Source organism: Labrus mixtus, chromosome 23 (genome assembly GCF_963584025.1).
Source record: "Labrus mixtus chromosome 23, fLabMix1.1, whole genome shotgun sequence".
NCBI classification, from domain to species: domain Eukaryota; kingdom Metazoa; phylum Chordata; class Actinopteri; order Labriformes; family Labridae; genus Labrus; species Labrus mixtus.
In genome coordinates, this window is record NC_083634.1 from 15029367 (window position 1) to 15053857 (window position 24491).

General features: G+C 42.7%; 1 protein-coding gene across 1 annotated transcript; it reads right to left on the minus strand.

Moving 5' to 3' along the window:
• Positions 1-8: 8 nt before the first annotated feature.
• acin1b (apoptotic chromatin condensation inducer 1b) lies at positions 9-22790 on the minus strand. The gene is made up of 17 exons (XM_061030696.1): positions 22625-22790; positions 20660-20725; positions 20307-20418; positions 19947-20020; positions 17973-19697; positions 17532-17614; positions 11541-11661; positions 6613-6658; positions 5767-5912; positions 5139-5285; positions 4837-5008; positions 4566-4711; positions 3524-3631; positions 2908-3015; positions 1821-2205; positions 1462-1559; positions 9-1367 (listed from the first exon to the last, which is right to left on the minus strand). Exons 1-17 carry the CDS (start codon positions 22757-22759, stop codon positions 1020-1022), a joined length of 4020 nt encoding a protein of 1339 aa, XP_060886679.1. The 5' UTR covers positions 22760-22790; the 3' UTR covers positions 9-1019.
• Positions 22791-24491: the final 1701 nt, after the last annotated feature.

Below are 24491 nucleotides of genomic sequence, written 5' to 3' on the forward strand. Positions count from 1 at the left end.
ATCCAAGCTGTTAAGCAATTTAAATTTATTCATGTTTTTAAATTCTCGGTACATTCAGCACTTACAGGAGGAGGGGAAAAAAAACGCAACAAAATAACTGTTTCAACTAAAAACATCAAATTAAAGATATTAAAATTCTAACCTTTACTTGTATTAGAAGGTACATTTCTATGTGTACCTCCTCTTAAATATATTTGATTGAAGGGTCAGTGCAGGGGAGGTCGGCTTCCCAAAACTTGTTACAGAATAAACTTCACTGAACAAGAATTTCAAGTCCTCTCCAAAAAAACATCCACCGACGGTGAACTCGGGCTGCCGCACACTTTCCTATGTTACAGTGTTGAGTTGTATCTTTGTGGGACATCAAACAACCTTCCAAGGCTGAAAAAAAAAAAATAAACTAACATGATTCATAACGCTTCAAAACAAAACATCTTTCCTCAGTTTCACACACTTTTTGAGTTGAATGTTTATATATATAAAAAAAGAAGAAGTCAGTGCTGAAGAGTAGAACACTAAAACTGATCCTAGAAAATATTTGAAGGTTAGGGATCTATTTTTGAACTGGTTTTATTACAGGGCTCAGGAGGAGGAAGGAACTGTGTGCCCGCAGAACTAAAATAAAGAGGCGGGCTCCCAAACCTCAGCGACAAAAAACCCGCAGAACCTCTGTGCTGCTTTTCTGACACAGAGGAGACTTCACAGCACTACACTGAGACGAGGAGGAGGAGCAGCAGGGCCCACTTCAAAATTGTGGAAGACAGGAAGAGAACAGAAGAGTGGGCTCTACGTGAACCGTCGTTTAACCTTTAAACATGTTTGAAACATTTTGGGGAGGGGGGAAAAAAAATGGCAGAGCGGTCTGGAAGACAACACCGGCGTCAAAAGTGGACGATTTAAAAGCACGGGGGACAGGCAGCGAGGAGCAAGAAAAAAAAAAAAAAACAAGACTGAGAAGAGAAATGTGTCTCCACAAAATTCTTTGTTTGCAGTTTCCTTCTTGTCCCTTCATCTTTCCCTCAGCGACGTCTATCCCTTGTGTTGCTTCGGCTACGAGAGCGTCGTCCGTTTCCCGCGCCTGCCGATGGCCGTCTGGGTCGGTGGCCGCTGTCCCTCCTCTTGTCCCCCTCCCTGTCTCGGCCGCGCTCCCTCCCTCTATCTACGTCAGCTCCTCGCCCAGCTCCTCCCCCTCCCCCTCCTCCTCCTCCTGCTCCCCCACTCGCTGTTGTGCTGCTGTCCTTCTCCCTGACCTTCAGCCTCTCCTTCTTCTCCTCCTCCTCTCGCTTCTTGTCCTCCTCCTCTTGTTCCTTGCGCCGTTGTTCCCGCTCCTTCTGGCGCTGTGTGCGGTCCAGAAGCCTCTGCGCCACCTGGTGGACACAAAGCACAGTTCAGTTAGATGAGTCTCAAACCTCTCGCTGTGACTGTGATGAAAAAAAAAAAAAGCGAAGGTGTGAGACGTACCTGCTCCTCAGTGAGCGGGAGCCAGTATATACATGGAGCTGCTTTGGTCTTCAGGAACAAGTCGTCCAGCAGTTTGGCAGGAGGCTCATCTCCTTTCTCTGATTATTAGCAAACAGAAAGGCAAGAATCATTTAACAAAGACACACAACTCGACCTGGGTGTCAAATAGCTCTTCTATTAATGACAACAAAGTATTACAATCTAACAGAAAATGTTGCGCCTGCTGTTTTAAAGTAAACAAAAATCTAGAATTCTAAAAAAGTCAGAATGATAATAAAACATCACATGGTACAACATTAACTATAGACAGGGCACAGGAGATCAAAAGATTTTAATCCAATCACCGTGAGGTTTGTTACCTTTCTTGTCGGTCTTCCTCTCCTTGCTCTTGTTCCTCTCTCTCCTCCTCCTCTCTCTCTCTCGGGATCGGGATCGATGTTCTTCCTCACCCGGTCGGGCAAATTCCCGGATCTTATCCCTGTCCCATTCCCGTTCGCCACGGGCTCTTTCCCGCCGCTCCATCTCTCTCTCTCGCTCCGCCCACAGGTCCCTCACCACTCCTACCCCTCCAGCAGCGGCGCCCCGGTCTCGTTCGCGCTCCCTGTCGCGATTGCTGTCGCGGTCTCGCTCTCTGTTCCGGTCTCGCTCGGGCATCAGAGGGGGCAGCCGGGGCTGAGGGGCTCCTTGTTGGGGGACGGGGTCCGCCTCCTTTTCTGGTTTCAGGATTCCTTTGTGAAAGTCGAGCTGCAGAAAAAACAACAAAGAGCTCAAACATCAGGTCCATGAACTATCTGCGATTTGGTTAGAAAAGATAATATGCTGTTTTAGAATCAAGAGGGTTTTTTTTTTTTTTTTTTTAACCGAAAACAACAAAGACACAAAGTAGTGCCAGGTTCCGGCCACAGCATCATCTCTGCATCAGACTCAGAGTAAACACAGACTGTCATGTTTTAGCTGTAAGCAAACATGGGGGATGATGCGAGTCTGAATTGTTAAAAGAAATTGCACAGACACCACTAAGGACAAAGTTTGTGTTTGCTCATCTGAAATGGTTCCAAAAATAAAACGTATAAATATTTCATTCCTCATGCCTTTTGCTCTGTGCCTGCTGTCTGATATGCTGTATACCTGCCTGTGTGTGTGGGGGGGGGGGGGGGTTTCAGAAGATGAATACTGTAAAAACTGGGTGTAAGTCTGACATTTTTTGACTACATTAGCACCTTTCTATCAATTATTTAAATTAAAGTGCGGATATCTTACAGTAAAATGTTTTTAATTTTGTACTGCACTCCTCATCATCTTGCATTTCCCCGCACGGCTGGAGCACACTTAATGCACCTTTCTTACTATATCGTCTGGAGCATTCATGCCTTCACTTCTCAAAGTTCAGATTCAGTCTCTCCATCTGCTCCAACATCATTTGACTTCCTTGAAGTGTGTCATTACCTCATCCTGCTCACAGAAGTCAACGCCGAGGACTTTGGGGTTACTCTGAGGCCATTTGAAGCCGTGGAGAGCAGCTCTGGTGGCGACCGCCTCCTCTGTTGTACCGTACTGTAGGACAGAAAGTAAATATTCATTTTTAAATGTGATCACATTTGAACCGAAACACACCCCCTTGTTTAAGGAACCTGCAGATGAGAAAGGAGGGATCACAGTTTGTGTACAGCCACAACAATCACACATCATCTGCTCACATTACTCGAGTACTGTGAGGTCGGGGCTTTTCTCTGAGAGGACAACATGCTTCAGTTTTGCAGCTGCATAGATTCTTAAATTCCACAGATATCTTTTATCAGTTTGAAGTTACAAATCACAGCAAAAGTTATCTCAGGACACGTTTCATAGGGAGCAGGTCTAGCCTGTACTCTTTGTTATATTATTTAGAGAGACCCTACAGTATTTTACCCAGGAGCAGGAACTCTGCGACGGTGGAAATGACTGACTCATTGATGAACAGCCATCAGCTTGTTGCAGTAGAAGGCTGTCCATCAATAAGTTTGACCATCAATAAAGCAGATTGGTGTTCAATACGGATTGACAAACGTTTCTTTTTACTCACTGTGACAAAGCAGTGAGACTTGATTTTGTCGATCCAGAAGCCCTCCTCCAGCAAGCTGCCCGTCCTGCTCAGAAGCTCTTTGAGTTGGCCCAAAGTGAAAGGTCGTACCTGAGGGATAGAAAAAGACAGGCGAGGCTCAATGACAGTCGGGTAGAGTGGTCGCTTTTCTATAATCCACTATTTGTTTGAACGTCAAGAACGTGTTAAATTCATAGAAAGATACTAGTGTGTGGACAGTGGATATGTTTGATTGCTAAAGGTGTGGGAAAAATGAATCACGAGTATACTTTATTTAATTTTTTTTAAAAGATTCATTTTTGGACTTTTTAAGTAGAGATATAGAGGGATAGTGGATATCGTTCTAAATCAAGGAGAGAGAGAGAGAGAGAGAGAGAGAGAGAGGAATGAGATGCGGCAAGGTGCCAAAGGTCGGATTAGAACCCGGGCAGCCCACTTGAGGAATGTAGCCTCTGTACATGGGGCACGCTAACTAAGGGCTAAAGGTTTAAAGGTTACTGAAGATGTAAAACTAGTGAACATTTACACAAAATAACTGGTAAGTTATTTCTCCGTGAGCTCTGCATCAGTCTTTGCAGTCTGAGAGCCCCTGTTCGTCTGACATTAACGAAGCTGGGTGGCATTAGAAATCTGCTCGTCTTTTATCCACGTCTAACTCTAAATCTCGCTTTTTTTATGACGCACGTTTGAAAGAATCTGCAAATGCCAGTGATTAAATGTGTAATGTCTAGTCTTGTCACAGTCTGTTTAGTCATGCAGTTTGCCTCTCATTTAAAGTGACGCTCAGCTACAGCCATAATACCTGAGTAAGTAAGGGTTCCTGGCTGTAATTACAGAAATGATGGAGACGCGGTTACCACTGGTATCTCCACAATACGCCTCAGTCATGAATAACTTGTCGGGGACGTTCAGAAATACAAGATTTGTTCCTCACACTATCGCACTCTTAAAGCTCCGACTTATCCAAACAGAAATGATTTTGTAAAATGGTTTTGATGAGACTTTTTTATTTGGAAAAACCCACCAGGTTGGTCACATGGATGATGTTGGAGACTTTGCCATGAGGCGGCGACGGCTGCCTGTTTGTGCGGACGGGGTCGTCAATGGTGATTGACACTCCAGACTTCTGTTGACTGATGGAGCGACGCACCAGGCTGTCGCTCGGGGTGACTGAGGGAGATATGAACAAGAAGTGACTGAGTGGGTAATCCAAAAATAAATTACTGTAATCAAAGTCAGGGAGCAAAACTGAGCACAGCGAGAAGGACGATGGAAGAGAGAAAGCCGCAGTTCACCTTTCTGTTCGTCTCCGTCGAGCTTCACAGATGTCTGCACTTCCATGGATTCCTCAGAAACACTGCTCTTCCTTTTGTCCCTGGAAGTCCGTCTTACGATTTCTTTCTCCGTCTTCTCCACTTCCTCCTCTTCATTTGTCTGTCCATTTTCCTGACTGTTACCTTGGACGACCTTGGGAAAAAATTAAAGGTGGAAATAAAAAAAATAAAAAAAGTTGATTGAACCTTTCAAACCCACATGCAGAAAATCACGATTGCATTGTTCTAATTCAATCTGAAGTGTAAAGTTGGTCTCTTCTGACCTGTGTGACGGTGCGTCGGATCTTCAGGCCTTGGTCCTCATCAGGTCGGCTTGTGTCCAGACTCTCCTCGTCCCCAGACAGCTGAAGCTCCTCAGGGTGCAGCGCCACCACCGCCTCCTGGTTTATTTTGATGTCTGGGATCAAAGACTGGAGGATGGAGGCGCAGACAGGAGAAGATGAAGGAAAAATAAATACGGACACGTTTTGAGGGAAGAAATAGTTCATTATTCTAATTACACCTGTTTGCCGAGACCAAGCAACAGAAGATGGATTCAGGTTTTGTTTACACTCAGTCATTCTGCGAGGGATTGTTCATTTTCATAAAATCCTCAAATGTCATTTAAAAGCTTCAAAAAGCTCAAAGAAGTCTGGAAGGAAAACTTGTAAGATCAGCAAGGCTGCATGAAACAAAACTAGTTTCACTTTGTTTCATTGCATAACACAAATCAAGCTTTTATCTTGAATCATTTTAATGTTTTAGAAGAGTAAAAGAGTTCAACCTGCTTATTTTTAAATGCTTCAGTCTGCTAAAGGCTTAAAAATAATTAAATAAGAACAGCAAATAATATCAGCTCAAATAACAAAGCACATTTTTTCCCCTACGCCTGCTCCTGTGCTGGTTCAGTACCTTCAGTGAGTCGGTGGTGATGCTGATGGATGGTTTCTTAGTCGTCACTGATGTGCTGGAGCCCCACCTCCTCTTCCGCCCTGCTGCAGCTCCGGACTCAGACTCTCCTGCTCCTCCATCTGTGGCGGCTGGGGACGACTTACTGCCTGCAGAGTCAGGAAACGGAAGTTAAACATAGAGCAGAGGGAAAATAAACTCTGAGAGGGATGATGTGTTTTATGGTGAAGAGAGCTTCAGTGTCAAGTTAGCTAAAGGTCATCATGGACTGAAAGCAGAAATAATGGCTAAAAGGCTTCAACCAATTAGAGTCTGATACATGTCAATTCTAATCAGCATCAAAACATCCTAAAATCGCCATTATCAAAGAAAACCGTCTTCAACATCACTATCTTGATCAATAATATTAAGTGCGTAGGTGTTCATGAAAGCGCTGGGTCTTTAGCTTTTTCTTAAAGGTGCAAAGAGACTGCAGATTAAATAGAGTTTGGAGGTTCATCCACCAGCAGGGGGCGACAGAGGAGAAGAATCAAGTTAAAGGACCCTGTTGTGAAGGTTGGATCAGACGCCTATCATAGGAAGAGCTTTGTGGGCTCTGTGCGTATGTATGATCTGTCAGTGTCTACATCTTATCAGCTATAACAACTGAATGTTTGAAAAATGTATCAAAGAAAAAAATAGAAATGATTGTAAAGATTCTCCCTCAGGCAGCCTATTCAGTCGCTGAAAATCACACACAAAGGGGGTCATCTGCAGCTGAAAACATTTACGTACTTGACAATGGTTTTAAAATCTAAAAGTAAGAGGAGGATCCACTCTGTGGGACAAAGATGGAACCCGTGTACTCACTTGTCAGGGAGATCTTGCGTGCGGTGAAAGCCTTAGGAGTGGTGCTCTGGAAGGAGAGAGAGACAGGAAGAGAACATACAGAAACCCCAGGGGTGTGGGGTCAGATGAGAACCACGAGACCAGACTCAAACAGGCAACAACAGAGAAGAGGTGAACAGGAAAAGTGGAGGAGGGAATAGGTGCGGGGGGGGGAGGGGGGGTTTAAGTAACAGAGGCCAGGAGGCTTCAATTGAACCACATTATGGAGAATTGGTGCTTGGTCGATACAGAGAGACTCCAGACACATTACTGCCCTCCACCTCTGCTCAAAGACAAGATTTTATTACCACGCTGCTTCCCTTTTAGTGTGTAAGTGTGTAATTTCATGCGTGTGTGTTTAAGGAGAAGGCAAGCACATGTGCTTAAGGACATAAATAGACGTATAAACATTGAAAAGTACAAGATATTAAGTGTCAGAGTGTTTGTCCCAACCCTAATACTTTAAGAAGATAGTTCTAAAGGAAATGGGACAGTTTTCATATTTCATGAACAATTTAGTGTTTAAACTTTCCAAACCAAATCACAGCCCCATTAACATCCTGTTCTCACTGATCTACTTCAGTATAACTGAGTTAATTTGAGGTGTGGTTATTATTCACGTTAATGTTCCACTTCTTACGCTAAAAAGACCAAAACAGTTTTCATACCATGCTGTTACCATTTTTAATCAAATTCTAAAAATGAGCATTTTAACATGGGCGATATTTGAACGTCCTGGGCATGTGGACACTCGAGGAACTGCACTGTCACCCCTTTTTGCTGCTTGTTTACAAAGTACAGCTGAAAAAATGACCCATAAATAATAAAACGATTCTTAGCCTGAGTGATAATGATCACATAGCTCTCCTTCTGTGTACTGTTGTCCTTTTATGGACAAGCTTTTGTAATTTAGTAGCAGCTCATTTACAACCTCCTGTATTATTGATCCATGGGTTTCTCTTCACATAAATTGCGTGATAATAATGGCACAGCGGCCCTGAGTGCTTATTCTGCCATGCTCCTTATATAAAGTAAAAAATGAGGACTGGATCGAGTGATGTAGTCGACAAACTTTGTGAATGTTTAAGCAGAGGAGGAGAACAGAGTGATGAAGACTCAAAGATCTGTCAGCGATATTAAAAACATGTACTGCAGTTAAAATTTATCTTAAAGATGGACTATATTCAACTTAACACAATCGTTTATGTCAGATGTATAATGACCACCGTCATCTTTGTTTACAGATAAAAAAGTTAAATCTGCAGTAAGCCTGACAGTCCAAAGTTGTGTACTAGATTCAGAAAAGAGAATATATCAAAAGCTATTATTTTTCAGAAGATCTGGCGGAAGAGATTTTTTTTTTTTTTTTTTTTTTACAGTTACTCCTTTAGATTTGTAAACATTTTAAATAGAGCAATAATCACAAGTCATTTCCTGGTACCATTCGACACCTGATTCCTTACTGGCTCGACTATGGCCCAACCGCACGACAGTGTGCACTGTATCTAGGCAACAAGGATCCAATCAGAGATGGCAGAGGAGTGTGGGCGGGGCTCGATTTGAGTGTGCAGATAAGTCACCAGGCAGGAACTGATCACTGGATTGGACTTTTTTTTGGCTCTTGAATGGGGCTGGGGAAGAACTTTTTCTTGATTGATTTGCTGATCAAAGAGTCACTTTTCAGTCTTTCAGGGATTCAAATCAAAGTGTGATGGATTCTGACGGGGGGGTCGGGGGCTGACGTGAATTAGTTAAAAGTCCATGATCTGTGATGTTCATCTGATGAGTAAAAAAAATCCATTTGGGATGCTTGAATTATTGTCTTTAAGTGTCAGAATTGTCCATATTTTCCGATATATAGTCCAGACAGCCTTTAAGACCGGTGGGGATGTCTCATGTGTCGAAGCGATTGGAACATGATGTCCTTTGGAATGGCTTTTAGTCCATGAAGATTCAGTTCTTGTTTTCAGCAGCTCAATAGGTTTCTATAGCCAGAGGATGCTTCACAATTCTTTGATTCAACTTCAAGGCAATGGTAAACTGTCATTTAAAACAGAATTAAAGTTGAGAAAAGTAATCCAGCAGCATTTCAAGTTGCAAAATTATCATCCAGGGAAGTAGTCAGAATTTGCAGATCCAGGAGAAAAATGCAGCTGCCCTCGAAATCGAAATGGATGCAAGGTCCAAGCTGTGGGCGTAGTGAAGATTTTGATGTAGGGATAAATCGATAGCAGCAAAAACTGCAGTAGTCCTTCTACCAGCTCCACAGTGAATTCTGAATTCCTTGTTTAAGACTTGCAAGTCACAATGACAACTTCACCACGGAGGAAGAGAGTCGATGGTTTAAGTCCAGCTCTCAGTGTGGACGGTCAAAGTCAATGTGCACTCATAAAGCTTCTTGGTACATAATGCATTGGGCAGCTTGTCCTCGGCATTCCGTCTTTGTAAAAGTCTTTGCTATAGAGGAGCTTGTGCATTTCTTATATGGATGGCAACTTGGAGCACATTGACAGATTTTCTTTCCCTGCTGAACAACAGAATCCACTTTAAAAAGGCCAACCTGTCGAAGCAGATCATGACGGTTAAGCAAATAAGCTCCAAGAATCATAGTGCTCCACATTTTTCCAGGGAGGGAGTAAAAGTCCACATTTTCACGTCAAAGACAGGATATATCCACAAAGTTTTCCTTCAAAAAATAGTCCCAATAACAACATGTTCAGTGTCAAAGCTCAGTTGGCGTTTGATCAAAAGCTTAAAAACAAAATGTTTTGTATTGACACTCCAGCTACGATATCTTCTGGGATTATTGCAGTCTATTGCAGATTATTACCCTCAGTCAAAAGTCATAAATCCACCCCACCAGCAGGGGGCAGTGTGGGGTTGGAGGAGGAAGTAAAACAAAACAGAAGGGCTGAAGAGTTTTGTAATTTTCTCTGAGCTGCATCTGGTGTTTGAAGGACGGAGGTGAAGACGTTGGAGAGAAACACTTAGCAACTGTGCTCCTCCTCCAAATGGCAGTCAGGAGAGGCAGGAAGGGGGGGTGATACAGATCGTTTAGATACCCTCCTCTTCCCTCACTCCATCATTCAACACCACCGCACAGTGCAGTGCAGCACAAATCAGCAAACAGGCTTCCAAGCTCCAGTTCCTGCTGGCTCAGCGCGTCTCTCGACAGCTACAGGGGGAGGCCTCGCAGGCTCAGGCTTTACTCAGTGCCATGTGGCTGCAGACTCTGGGCCTAACTCAGGTACCAGCGACACACTTGGGCATAGCGAGACAGGACTTGTAGGAGGAGTAGGAGGAGGAGTGGAGGAGGTGTTGGTGTTGTTGGTGGTGGTGGTAGTAGTACGCAGCAGGTACCATTAGGGGCAATGGAAGAGGCATGGGCACCTTCATAACAAAGCAATCAATGGGGTTTTAAACAGCAATCACACCATAAATATATAAAGTGAGAGAGAAGCGTTCATGATGGGATACAGAGGCAAAAGATGGGAAGTAGAGGGAACAAGGTGGGGCAGAGATAGATAGAGAGAGTGAGTGAATAATAATTAAAAGAGAGAGAAAGACGGTGTGAAAGGAGCAGGCGACAGAGAAGAGACAATGAAAAGAGGGCGAAAGACACAGCAGAAACGAGCCCTGATGCATCTCTACACACACTGTCAGGGTCCATTACTCATGCAAACCCAAGGGGGAAACAATGGCATCAATGCCTACACACACATTAATGAACTTACAGTGAAATAATAAGACATGCGGATAGTAACTTTACAGTAAAGCAGCTCATCAGCAAACCTGAATAAGCTTCACTAGATGATAAAGTCACTTGCTCAATGCCCACAGAAGCACATATGAATGTATATTTAATTTAAATCAAGGAGAAGTGAAACTGCTTGTGATCTCTTATGATGTAATACTCTGTTCTGATTTTGCCAAATGAATCTGCCTGATCAAATGCTCAGTTTAACTTTAATGCATGGCAAAGATGACATGACATCTGTGCATGCCTGCTTAAGAGAAAACTGAAGTTCATTTATTTTTCAATATTTCCCACACGAATAAAAAAAGTTGTGGACATGTTCTGGTGATACCTGTTAATGGTTTATACGGAAACCACACCTAAAAAAAACAACCTCAACATCGCATCAATCATTTGAACCTCGTTCGATCCTAGCTGGCTAGAGTCAACACTGCTGTGGTTGATCTTGAGTGCTCAAGGGCAAACGATTATCAGCTTGGTGTACCAGGGAGCTTTTGTTTAGGCTGCATCCCAATGCTAACATCAGTCTCTACATCCTGGCCCTACAACCCTGTAGTTTTCATCTAGTCTGCAAAACTGTCCTTTCAAAAGAAGGGGCTACAGATGCAGACTCCAGATGCTTTTCTCCCTAACACAGACACACACAAACATTAATATGAGACGCATGCATCTTATACAGCATGGAGGTCTAACTAAACACATTAATACAGCATCAATACTTCACATCTGTCTGCAGAGACCAGATAGACAAGAGCTGTGTGTGTGAGAGATCATCTCAGTGAAGGAGAAAGTTATGGAATAAGGGCTGGGTTAAATGCAGGTGGAACGGATTAGTTTCATTTTATATACCCAAGGACCCAACTCCAACTCAACCCCTGTTTGTCCCCCTGAGAGTTCATGTAAAAACATCAAATTAAAAGTATTCAGCTGAGCATTTTAAAAAATATTTAAAAAAGGACCACAAACTGTACAGAGCCACAATGGAAAATAATAAAATCTTCACAGGATGCAAACACCGGGGTTGTGTTGGTTTTAAGTGACCCTCTCAACCTGTGCCGCCGCCATCTACACATGCTACGTTGTGAATGAGGATGCAGGTTAGTGAGAGATGGAGCAGAGAACCGAGCAAACCCCACTCTCTCAGTGACCTTACCTCCTCCAGGAGGCCCTCGCTGTTCTCTGGCTCGGCCCCGGCGGGCGGCTGCTGGGCCACGGAGCTTTCCGAGTCTGCTTCCACCTCTGTGACGGCGGCTGCGCTGGGCTCCGCCACCTCCCTGCAAAAGATGATGGGGTAAGAAGGTGGAAGAAAATAGGCTTTGGAGTTCAAGAATGTCTGAGTGTCAATACTGGTCAGTGAGAGTGTTTAGTCTAACTGATTCTCAAAGTGATACGCCTGTGTATGTTGGGCTGTGCTTGGGTTACTTTTGCTAAATCCATCTGTGAAGCTGCATGCAAAGGACATGTAGTGTTCAATGCGCTATCAGCACCTGGATAGCAAGACGCGTTCATGGTGTTGAGGTTTATGATTTCACCCAGGAGCTCTGAGAGGAATCTTATTTTTGGGTATAGATTAAAACACCCTCAGGGCTGTACACTATGCTCAAACTGTAAAATGACTGTGCATCTGCCTGCGTGAGTGTGCAGCCACACTGGATCGCCCTCAGTTTTCTAATCGGCCAAATGACGGACACTAGACTTAAACATTTTCCGTCATTGTTCAAAAATATTCGGTTGCCGCAACCTATGCTAGGGATGCTCTTAGCAACGAATTTCCCTGTCGATTAAAGGGCAAATTAAATTCAAATTAGTAAACTAGTGTAACTGATTACTTTGTGGAAGTAAGATATTAATTGCATCCCTCATCAAAGAAAAGCTCGACAAATCGATGTGAGGGACAAGACAGAAAAACAGTGAGGTTTTTGTGCAGGAGGCGGTGACCTGGATCCCTCCTTCTATTTATAACTCACCAGCTCGCAGACACCCAGGGTCACACGAGCACACCTCAAACTAACTCATAGCCCAAGACGCACAACCGCAGCTGACCTGATGTGTGTGGTCTTCATCTGATCTGGTCTTTTACCGGCTCTTTTGTAACGTGTCTTGAGATAACATTTGTTGTGAATTGGCGGCGCTATACGTTACAATTAAAGATTGACTGAACTCAGACACTGAAAACAAGAGTCTTTCTATCAAACCTCACACATCCATTCTTTCACATAGTGTTATATTTTTGCTCTGTTATGTAAGACAGCAAGCAAACCAAAGCAGATGTCATATATATATATATAGCATCCCCCTCAAAAGTCTCCTCCGCTGCCTCTGTGTGATGACACACGCATGGAGGCAGCAACTGGAGATGGGAGGATCACATCTTCAGGCATTCTTCTCTTTATGGCGGGGCACATTCATCTTTATTGTTTAATTCATTCCATGATGCAACGGCTGTGTGTCACAGGGAAATAACTTGGATCATTTATTCAAAAACACTTCCTTCTTTGTGACACAACTGCCGTCTCTGCATCATCTGTTACTGCAGAACTTTCTGAATTAAAGTCTGCGATGGATATTTCCAAAAAGCTACAAATTGAGATAACCGCTGCGTTTCTGTCTTTAAACTGATCGTTATTTTTCTAATCAATAAAGTACACACCAGGCCCTTTAGGACATGAAAAAAAAAAACTCAAAAGGTGACATCACAATGTTACTGAGGCAAAGCTGATGTTTTCAAATGCCTTGTTTTGTCCGTCCAACATCAAAAAGCAGAGAGATTTTCACTTTTCTAATAATCAAGACAAGAATATGCAGTAGAATATTGCATCTGAAAAGACTGACCTATTGAAAAATATCAATCAACTAATGGTTTCATTGGTTATTTGACTTTTTTTTAAGCTGTTTTCATTTGAAGGTGGGAGGAGGCCGATTAGACACTCAAGGATTTCTGTGGCTTAAAAACCAGGCACAAAACAAATGAACCCTTTCAAGACTGATAACAGTAGATGTAAAAAGAATCTCTCTCTAACTTGCTTATGATTACCCTCAGAGTGTAACGGGCAAACACAGACCAGCCAAACTCAGCCCTTTCTTGTTCCCCGACATGTGACATGATCACTGGCAGGGTTAATCTGTGCACGACTGAAATCTACCCACAGTGTTGGGAGAGCCTTTTCAGCTTCCTTCTCTGGAGATTAGTCACTGGCAAGAATGTAGGCAGGAGGGCAGCATTTCCCCTCCTCCACGCCACACTGAACCTTCTCATTTGCCAGCGGTGTGGATGTCAATGCCTGTTTGTGTGTGTGTGTGTGTGTGTGTGTGTGTGTGTGTGTGTGTGTGGGGGGGGGGGGGGGGGGGGTGTGTGTGACAAGGCCAGAGACGCACCTGCACAGGCCATAAAGGGAGACAGATGCCAACTAGAAATACGACTCCCCTGAGGATCGAAGAGGGGCGGAAAGGCCAGGCTGAATTGATGTAATGATCACTGGAACAAGGTACGAGTATAATGCGTAATAAAGTGTAATGGTTTGATATTTCTCATTGCAAATGATAATCTTGAAGCCCTCTTGTTCATCATCAACATAAAAATCTTCAAAATGTACCATACGTACCTAGTTAATAGTCAATACCATAATTTATCAGCCCCCCCCCAAAAAAAATTTAACTTCTTTAACCAGACATCATTTCCACCTAATATTCAGGAGACGATAAAAACTGAGTCTTTCCTGGTCGTGTATTACGTAGTGAAAGTGAACAACAACAACAGTGCTTGTAGAGTATCTAAGTGTCTGTACTGCCGACTGAATCTAGCGAGTAGCTTCCACTAATGTTAGCTCGGCTGGTTGGTAGGGGCTCTGCTTGTTTCTAATGTTACAATTCATTAGATTTATATTCCCAGGCGTCGGCCCAATTAGTGCGGCGCAGTCTTTAAATGTTTTTGGTACTTTTAAATGTTTTATTCAAAACAGATTGGTATTAGAATTTGTAAAGTTGGTTATTGTTGTTCCATGCTGTAAGTGAAGAAACTGTGACCACCCTTTTCTGATACATTAGGTATTCCAACCAGTATTGTTTCAGTATCAATTATTGTGATAAACTTCAGCAGTCTGTTGCTGTAAACTTAGCCAAACTCTGTAAGTGTTTCCATTTGAGTAGAGGACACGTGTAAAACAATGTTCGCAGACAGTCATCTTTTGTTTGCGGTTTTCTCTTCCTTGTCATTATACTCGGCGCCAAAACCGAAATGTCCCCACGTCCCTGATTTAAAGGACGGCGGTGCTTCCTCATACTGCTGCCTCTCCTCATCGCTCGCCATGTAAAGATGATGTGTATGATGATTTATCCCAACTTTAGCACAAAGTGATTGGATATTAACTAAGGGGGAGGGGTTTCATTATCCCGGTATGGACTAACGAGCACAAACAGCCAATCAGTAGATAAATACAACGCGTGGAAGCTAGTTGTGCAGAAAACCAGAACATCGCAATTCACAAGCGCATATTGAACCATGGATGCCGTACCCAATGGTTCAATATTAGATTGAGAATTGCTGCATCCCTAGTATCCTGACAACACTACTCCAAAGTGAAAAACAAAACTAATAAAAAAGTGTCTGATTAGTATGCAGTCGTTATTTTGTGAGTCATACACAGGTATCAGATCGGTGTTTGTAATCAACTAACTGGACTCATAAAACAGACAAAAACACAGTCACCAATCAATTCAGACATGCAGTCAGCTCTCAGGAGACCAGAGTGTGACTGCTGGTGCCAGCTGGGAGAATTATATCACACCATAAGGGCCCATTCACACTGACTGTACAGCTAACAGATGTCTGCTTTAATGAACCCCCTTGACAACGCTGAGATCATTTAACAGCAACACACAAATCCAAAAATACAAATACAGCCGTCTGTGGGCTAGACAACAGGCTGTATGAAAAAAAAAATATGATATAATGGAGGAAAAAAAAATAAAGATGTCCTCTTTCTAGAAACATCATATGCAGGATTTCTCTGCTACCTGGCAAGACAGCAAATGGAGAAATCACAGCATGAATACCGAGCCCATTATTTATTAATGTTGCATCAATGTGAAGCTATTTTTAGGCACTGATCAGAGAAAGGGGACCCCATTCCCTCTTCAAAAAAACAAAAAAAAAACGTCTTCTCTTGAGCGATTACTCAACAAAAGACCGTACCAGTCCCCGGTCTCCCTCACATGGGCGGACATGAAACACGCTCATAACCAGGCCAATGTGAAGTGATGACATGATATTTAACAGACGAGAGAAATGCTGTTATCTAAGCATCATTACGACCACCGTAATTAAACCACACAGCGACAGGCAGATTTATATACCCCCCCCCCCTTTTTGATCTGTGGATAGGAGGTGTAAAAGTGCAACCGGCAACCTGAAGCCTTGAGTCGCCCTCTGCCTCACTCTTACCCGTTTTTGTTGCCTTCGGACAACATTACGACCGGCCTTTTGGAAGGGAGCCCCGGGGATGACAGATAACACTCCGCCGCTAGTATCTATTCCTTTTAGGTTTGGGTTGAAAACGCTAAATTTCTCTTTGAAAACGGCCCACACGTTGTTTCTACAGCTTGAAATCCGGTCACTGCGTCGGTATCAGGGATGCAATGCCTGCATGGCGGCCATGATGGCTCGCAGTGTGTCAAGCCTGCCCGAGTGGAAAAAAAAAATATGTTCCGGTCTGAGTTTTCAAAGTAAAAGCTCAAAATAGCGCATTCCGTAACCACACAGAGAAGTATATTGAGTGAACTGTAATACCAAGAAGAAGGGGGAATTGGCCGAAAAAAAACAGCAGGCGCAGGCAATTAGGCAACGTGGTTAATAATAAAGGCCCCCTTTTTCCTCAAGAGAAAAGCAGCAGCACAGTCACGCAGTTTTGTGGGGTAGCAGCACAGAATGCCGGACAAGAAACACAAGCTGCTATAATTAGCGATGATGCAATGGGTGAGCTAGGAGATGTGCTTAAAAATGATTTAATGTTTAAGTGATCTTAAAGACAAGCTCGCAACTCTGTGGCCGACGGTTTTATTGTAAAGGACATTACCAAAGCATTTCCAAGGTTTAAAAAAAAAAAGAAAAACAGTATATCATTTCCACCTTATTGACCATTCAAATTAGGACTGTGCAATAAACTCCAAATGCATCATTATTGCAATTAACACAGTGAAAAGTCTGATTCATTAGAGAATTAAGAAAATACTCTAATGCAATCAAGTAATGCATTCTTTCTGAGCATTTGTCAATTTTCATTATTGGATGGAGACCAGGGTAAAACGTTGCTTTCCTTTTCGATTTTTGCTGCAGTCAGATAAATCTCAAGGTAGCAAATAGCTACTGTTGTTTTTCAATCACCATCCATATTGAACATTGGTAGCGCACCCCATCTTTTTCTTTCATATCATGCAGGCCAATTTAAATTTAGTCCAAGCACAGCCGAGGGCTGGACTGTTTTCAAAAATAGATAAATAATTCAAATGGCAAATTTTGAGAGAGGCTCACATTAGTACTCCCAATTATACAGCCCCCTTTACTTTATTTCAGATGTGTTCGTTTCTTTTATTGTAGTAAATATGGCTTAAATCGATGGTGTCTGCATGTTTATAATGTTTCATCACTACAATACATTTATAAGTATCTAGAAGATAAATACAGAAATGCAATGCATCATCAGCCCCCTCAGCAGAGTCATAGAAGGGTTTCTAAATCCAAAAGTGAAAATGAAAAAAATATGTGATAAAGGAAAAAAAGTGGAAAAAACAACAAATAAATAAATTGAAATCAAAATATAATATTACATGTAGTCAATAGAGGGAAGAAATATGCACAAATAGTGCACAATCTTAAGAATAAGATTGTTAGAGCAAGAAGGTGTTGCATGTAGCGTGCAAATAAACAATAATGTATTTGAGTGAAGACTTTAAGTTGGCCTCAGTCGTTGACAGAATGCAAGGTGTCAGGACAAAGCTCTGTTGAATGTACCAAACCAGGTACCGGATAGTAAACAGGCACCCAAGAAGAAGCTACTCGTGTCTTCCAGTCGAGGCCACTTTGGTTGTGTAACAAACCAAATCCAACAAATCCCACCCATTCTGCCTTTGATTCATCAAAGTTACTGACCTGTTTGACAGATGTCGTTTCTCTGCCTCTTTTACCAGGACAGTCTTTCTATCATCCTCTGCTGCACGGCCTTGGTCTGTCTTCTGTAAAATAATTTATAATAAATACAATGTAAAAGAAAAAAACAGCAGTTTGTTCAATGTTTGGTTCAGTATTCAAGTTCAGGTCAATATATGTCATGTAACGGAAGTTTTCAATGGAATGCAACAGAAAGGCTTCAACAATATCTGGAGATATGTGGTCCGTTGCACTACTATCAGTTGATCTGTGCTGGCCACTAACAAACTTGAACCCTCAGTCAGACATTATAAACTGCCTTTCTGATGTTCTGATTGACAATTTAATAAGGTTTACAAGCAGAAAAAAATCTATAAAGGTGGTATGTGCACAAAAAATTCCATCATAGATAGAAAATATTCGGTTAACGCAAACCCCACTGACCTTCGGCTGCTTTGAGGGGCGTGGTTTCTCTCTGGAAGAGGAAGAGGACTGTGATGAGCGGGAAGAGGAGTCGGAATTGGAGTCGGAATCTGATGAAGAATCCTGAATCACAACCACCCTGCCTTTGTGGGCGGCCTCCTGTCTCTGGTGCTCTTCTTTTCTCTTCTGCTCTTCCTGGCGTTTCCTCTCTTTTTCTTTTTCCTCTTCTTGGCGTTTCCTCTCTTTTTCTTTTTCCTCTTCCTGGCGTTTCCTCACTTTTTCCTCTTCCTGGTGTTTCTTCTCTTTTTCTTTTTCCTCTTCCCGGCGTTTCCTCACTTTTTCCTCTTCCTGGTGTTTCCTCTCTTTTTCTTTTTCCTCTTCCTGGCGTTTCCTCACTTTTTCCTCTTCCTGGTGTTTCCTCTCTTTTTCTTTTTCCTCTTCCCGGCGTTTCCTCACTTTTTCCTCTTCCTGGTGTTTCCTCTCTTTTTCTTTTTCCTCTTCCTGGCGTTTCCTCACTTTTTCCTCTTCCTGGCGTTTCCTCTCTTTTTCTTTTTCCTCTTCCTGGTGTTTCCTCTCTTTTTCTTTTTCCTCTTCAAGATGTTTTCTCTTTCTATCGCGCTCCTCTTTCTGACGCTGTTTCTCCTCTTCCAGGTGTTTGCTCTCTTTCTCCTTCTCTTCCTCCAGGCGCTTTTTCGCTCGCTCCTGTTCTATCTTCCTTCTTTCTTGGTCTTGCACCTCGTGTCTTTCCCTCTCCCTCTCTTCCTCCTTCTCCCTGCTCTCTTGAAGCCTCTTTCTCTCCAGTCTTTGCAGTGGAGATTCAGTGGAACAGGTAGGCCCAGCCGTAGAGTGTGCCGTCTCTCCTGAAACACCTGCAGCTGAGGCAAAAGCCCTCTCTGTCTCCATCTTGTGTACGAGCAAAGAAAGGGGCCCTGGCTTTCTATTCATGGAGGGCTCAGGACTGCTGGAACGAGAGCTGGAGTCAGAGTCTTGCCTCTGCAGGGAGGAAGGCGGGAGAGACACCCCCCTTGGACCACGAGCAGCTTCAGGGCCTTCTCTCTCCTCTGCGTCTTGTGGGCTCTGCTTTGGAGTGTCGGGGAGAGGGAACAGGTCGGGGGGTGGAGAGGGAGGAGGAGTTGGGTGGCGCAGTTGCATTGGGGTGTGGTGTACCTGAGGAGGCGGGATGTGCTGCGGAGGCTGAAGCTTGCGTTTTGATCTGGCAGCTGTTGACGGGACACTGGGGGGCATCTGCTGCGGCTGGGGTGGCACTCTGTTACCCCTTCGTACCCCGCCGGGCCCGGGCCCCCATTCATCATCGTCCTCGCTTTCGTCATCTCCACTGTCTTCTTCATCGTCGTCCTCATGGGCGCGACCTCCTGCTGAGACTCCTGCAGATCGGCTTAGATGTAGGACAGGATGAGCTGATCCGGGCTCACTGGGTGCGGTGCCCTCTTTTTCCTGGGCTCTTGGTACCACAGGGGGCAGCCCCTGGCGGTCCGGTTGGCCCAGGACGCGCACGGACAGGGAGGCTACGGCACGAGGAGGAGAGGGTGCCGGTGGCTCTTTATGTCCTTGAAGAAAGGCTGCCCGCTGCATCCAAGCACCCGGAGCCTCGAGGGACTCCTGAGGGTGGAGGGTAGCTGACGGGCCCATGTTGGCACCACTCGCCATCATTGCATGACCCATCATTGCATCTCCTCCTCCTTTTTCCTCCCTCGTCATTGAGGCCTGCGAGGGTATGGAGTGATGCTGCTAGCAAAAAAAAGGGGGGTCAGTCTGAGAGAATACATGTACTCTATACATTTATAGACACATTTAAAAAAGGCAGGTTTATGGTGAGAGTTCAAAATAACTGTACACGTTGTAAAAAGCACCAACAGTTTTTGTGTGTGTGATGAGTAGAACATTTAGGGAAAGACAGCAGATTGGGGTTTTCTTCTGTTGGAGAAATAAATAGAAAAGGTTTCCTCATTTCTCTCTTCAGTGGGGCTAACTGACCTTGTCAGGGACAAAGGGGGAGCTGTCGTTGTCCTCAGAGTGGTCGTCATCCTCTTCAGGCACTGCTGGGCTTTCTGTCAGTCAGCAACATTGTAAAGATTTATACCCAAGACACACAACTACCAGTTCACAACTTTTATATGAATCAGGTTGAAAAATCCCTTTGATTAAGTACTTTTATAGTCCATTGTTGTAGTTTGACAGGCCATTTATAAGCACAGAAATACTTATGACAAAAGGTTAGTACAGATATATTAATAGGACTGCTCACTGAAACTAGAGGAAGCATTGTTCATTTGGCAGTGACTGTGTGTATGGAATGGATGAACCACTGATTTGTGCTTTCTTTGAGAGTTTTACCTTCTGCCTCATCGTCCTGCTGGGCCTCTCTCTCCAGCCTCTGACGGAGTAGCTCCTGCTGTTTGGCCAGGTACTGTTTTATGAAGCTATTCTGGCTCATCTCCTCGCCAATCTACCAAAACATTAAAGTACACAAAACAGTATTTTTTTAAATACATATGCAGTTCAAAAATCCACAAAGCCCAGGGGCAGGGATATATGGGCTGGTGTAACATAATAATGTAAGTTTGTTCTCCAGTCCAGTAGTACTGCTTTTAAAAAATAACTCAATAATTTTTGGTAGAACTTAACATAACTAGATTTATGTTGACAAAGCCAAAGAAATTAACCCATCCTTAAAAATCTCTTCATACCTGTGAGTTGGGCTGCAGCCCACTGTGGGAGGAGGACGACTTCTGAAGATTCTCCAACATCAGCGCCTGCAGGGAATACAGACAAAAGTTATAGTTGTATTAATTTTGTGGTGGGTGATTTAGTTAGTTGGGGGGGGCTTGATCTGCGCACAACTGTGTGATACATTTTTTTGTATGTCTGCACACTTCTTAAATGGTCAATGTTTAATATTGTTTTTGGTTTCACAAACTAATGTTGACGCATTCTGCAACAATTATTCACTACATAAATTCCTGAAAATTGCAAAGTGTAATGACACATTGCTCAATTTCAATAAAGTAAAAGCAAATATTCATGTCTGAGACTTACAGTTCAAAAGATCATAACAAGCACAAACCCTTGACAGCGTATTTAACTATCAAAGTTGAATCACTGAAGCCTGATTTACATATAATCAAGGTTTTGGTTCATGCTTGTGAAACCCAGGCAACCGTTTTGAATGTATGCAAATCACATGGAAACTGGTCTCCACTCTCCTCACAGAAACATCTGAATCTTCATGGTTAACAAAATGTATGCAATATATTTTATCAGTCCATTGTTTATATAATTGTCTTTGGCAGGATGTTAATACCTGTAATTGGCTGTGCAGTTTGATAATATGCATGCATTACAATGTTCTTATAATGAACTGGTATTATCATGCTATTGTCACTCCCTTCAGGAACTCAGACGGAGACGTTCATGTTATTCACTGTTTTTGAAAAGTTCTTTATGAATTTCAAAGTATCAAAGCGGAAAAAGACGCATCAACTAATTATTCTGATTTATTTACTCTTCTAAGATCTTCTTACATTTATTAACCACAAAACTATGGATTAACGTCTACAAACTTGACCGAAAAGTTATTAAAAAAAGTTCACATGATATGTCATCTTTTAACTTAAGATAGATAGATAGATAGATAGATACTTTATTGATCCCGAGGGAAATTCAAAGCATCCAGAAGCAGGTTACAAAGACGTACATGACATGAAACATTTGTTACAAATTAAACCACAAAACCGACCCCCCCCTCCCATACATATATATTAACCCGAAACCCCTAGATGAATCAAACTTAAACTGTGCAATTAACAATAGACGTATACAAGAAATGTACATAACCCGTGCAGGGATAAAAAATATATGTGCAATTTAAAACAAGAACCTAAAAACAGTTGAGGGAAAAAAAATCTGTAATTAGACCTGAATATAAAGAATAAAAATAAAGTGTTGACCTTCTGAAGTTATGTATAGTTGGACATGTGAAGATAGTTTGACATTTTATTTAGGGGGCAACAAAGTACTACAATTATAAAAGAACAGTTAACTAAGAAAATTAAATTATAAAAAGACAATATTATGTGTATATTTAAGGATTGTATGTTTACATTATTCTGGGGGGGGAGGGGGAACTTAGACCCGTGACCTCACTATAAAAAATACTCTTGTGGTTGTTTATTCACTGGGTGTAATGTGCAAAACAACAACGCTACATGCTTAAATATTAAAACACAATTAAGTATTTCTTTGATATTGTGTTTACATGACTATGCGCGCCCCCGTCACCCCAATACAAACACATTGGGTGCGCGGGCACGATGGTACTGTACACTGTGTGCGGCTGTTTGCTCTCTTACACTCAGCTTAGGCCTCGACTTGACAGGTGCACACTTCAACTGTGTGCAACACGGTGCACTGCAAGTAGTTACGATTTAAGTCGGAACTCGGTGGGTAAATAGTTTCTTTGTGCTGTCAGGTACAAATAACCGAAATAACAAACTGCTGTTTATGTGTAATAACGCTTGCTTGGCGGTTTATGTATTCCCGCTTCCCGAGCCTACACACCGTTACGGCCTCTAACGTTAACCCCCGCCGTCTCTCGCCTCTTGCTGAACTTAGACAGACTCGACAAGGCATCCCCAACACCAGCTTCAACTTACCCCTTTCAGTCGCTTCATGAGTGCGTTTTTCTGCCCGCTTTTCGGGAGGTTTCTTTGCTCCAGAGCCGCCTTTAAATCGGCTACTCTGAGCGATTGTAGAGGTTTTCCATCAAGCGTAATATCTTCGTCCGCCATTTTGCTCCCTCCGCTTGTCCAAACTCCGACAAGCGTCGCTACGTCTGCTGTTCGGCGTAGCCACTCGGCAGTTTCCGGGAACGGTCGGGTTTTCCGAATCACATAACAGCGTTGTACTACTGTGGCGGTTGCGACTGTTATTGGGCCAATTACAGCCTGGAGCCACACAGTCCGGATGACCTGAATTTATTCACTTTACGGTGGTTGTATTCGGTCAATAACTAATAAAGTAGCCTATGTGTATGCCATCTTTAAAAAAAAAAAAAAAAAAAAAAAGGTGGTTTTATATTTAGCATGACAAACAAATACATTTCAGATAAAATAATTATATTTTTAAAACAATAATATTGCTGTCAAGAATCAAAACACATTTGTTTAATTGTAAAAGATGTATTTGTGCATTATGAACATGAATACAAGACAGACATCAAATGTAGTGTTATAGGTAAGGAACTTAAGGTCTGTTTACTGTAGGAGAAAAGTCAAAGATGCACTTCTATACCTCAGCAAATCCCGACTCAACTGAGTTCACATAGTATAAAAAGCTTTCTGGTAAAAAAAAAAAAAGAAAGAAAATACAGCCATATATTTGAACTGTAATGTAACATCTTGTAAAGAAAAAAACATTTTTGTTCGTTGCAAATGTCCAAGTAAAGTCACCCCTGATGAAGGATGTGCATATGTTCACTTAAAGCAAATTAAAGCCATGCAAACTGGAAAACAAAGGACATACAAAATGACTTAAATAAATACAGAGCTAAAGGGTTTTTTTGCTGAGCATGCTCTCTCTCCATACAAACAGTACAGGGCCTGTTACGGTAGGCAGACGTTCAATGAGTAATACTTCAAATCCCCACAAGGTGGCGCTGTTGCAGATAAAACACAAAGAAAGAACGATTTAAACTCAGACACGAAACTGAGAAGAGAAGAATGCATTTTCCTGATATTGAAAATAAAACCTTAAAAAAAAAATCTCAAGTAAATGAATATAATCCAACTTTGCAGAGCGCCTGTGTTTATTCCTATGGTATGAATGAAAACGGTACACAACAGATAAGATACTGTTGTCTGAGCTGGTGAGCAGGCATCTCATTGGTTGGATTAAAAATTCAAACTTCAGCCGTCCCGATCAACCAGAACGTGATGCTTCATGTTAAAGTTTAAACTAGGGCTGGGTAAATGGGTTACATCAAATATTTATCTTGACAAGGAAAGTGTAAAGTCATGTAATATGGAAATGTTCAGCACAGGGAACTGTTTTCCGCTGCCGTGCTCTACATTAAACATGTTTTTTACCCAGCCGTAGTAGTGTTCACTGTACGCCCGCACAGCACAAATGTGAAAGCGTCAGAGCAGATTTGTGCTGTTGACAGGGGATGCACATATTGTGGGGGGGGGGGGGGGGGGAAGAGGATGAGAAGCAAAGAAATGTAAGCATGCAGATCACAACAAGACGTGTGCAGACAGGTGAGCTCGGTCAACAGGTTTCGTTTCCAGCACGAGGCCACCATGGGACTGTGGGAACGTCTGGGATTAGGCAATCTGTCATGTTATCTGTCATCCGTGTCTTCTCTGTACGACAGGAGTTTCACTTCTCGTGATGAGGCGTGTCAGACTGCAAAGTGATCATGTAGTGAACGTTTTTTTGATTGGGGTACGATATGCTGTCGTCTGCTGTTCATCTTTTGCTATTAGTGAGAATGTCGTACTGCACAGACAAAACAAATAGTTG

Bases quoted from the DNA above. Each gene is read 5' to 3' on its own strand.
- acin1b (XM_061030696.1), bottom strand. From the start codon at position 22,759: ATGGCGGACGAAGATATTACGCTTGATGGAAAACCTCTACAATCGCTC. The intron at 19,698-19,946 runs GTCAGTTAGCCC...TTTTGCTAGCAG, and splicing joins CCCCCTTTGTCCCTGACAAG to CATCACTCCATACCCTCGCA. The intron at 5,009-5,138 runs GTCAGAAGAGAC...TTTTTTCCCAAG, and splicing joins TCCGACGCACCGTCACACAG to GTCGTCCAAGGTAACAGTCA.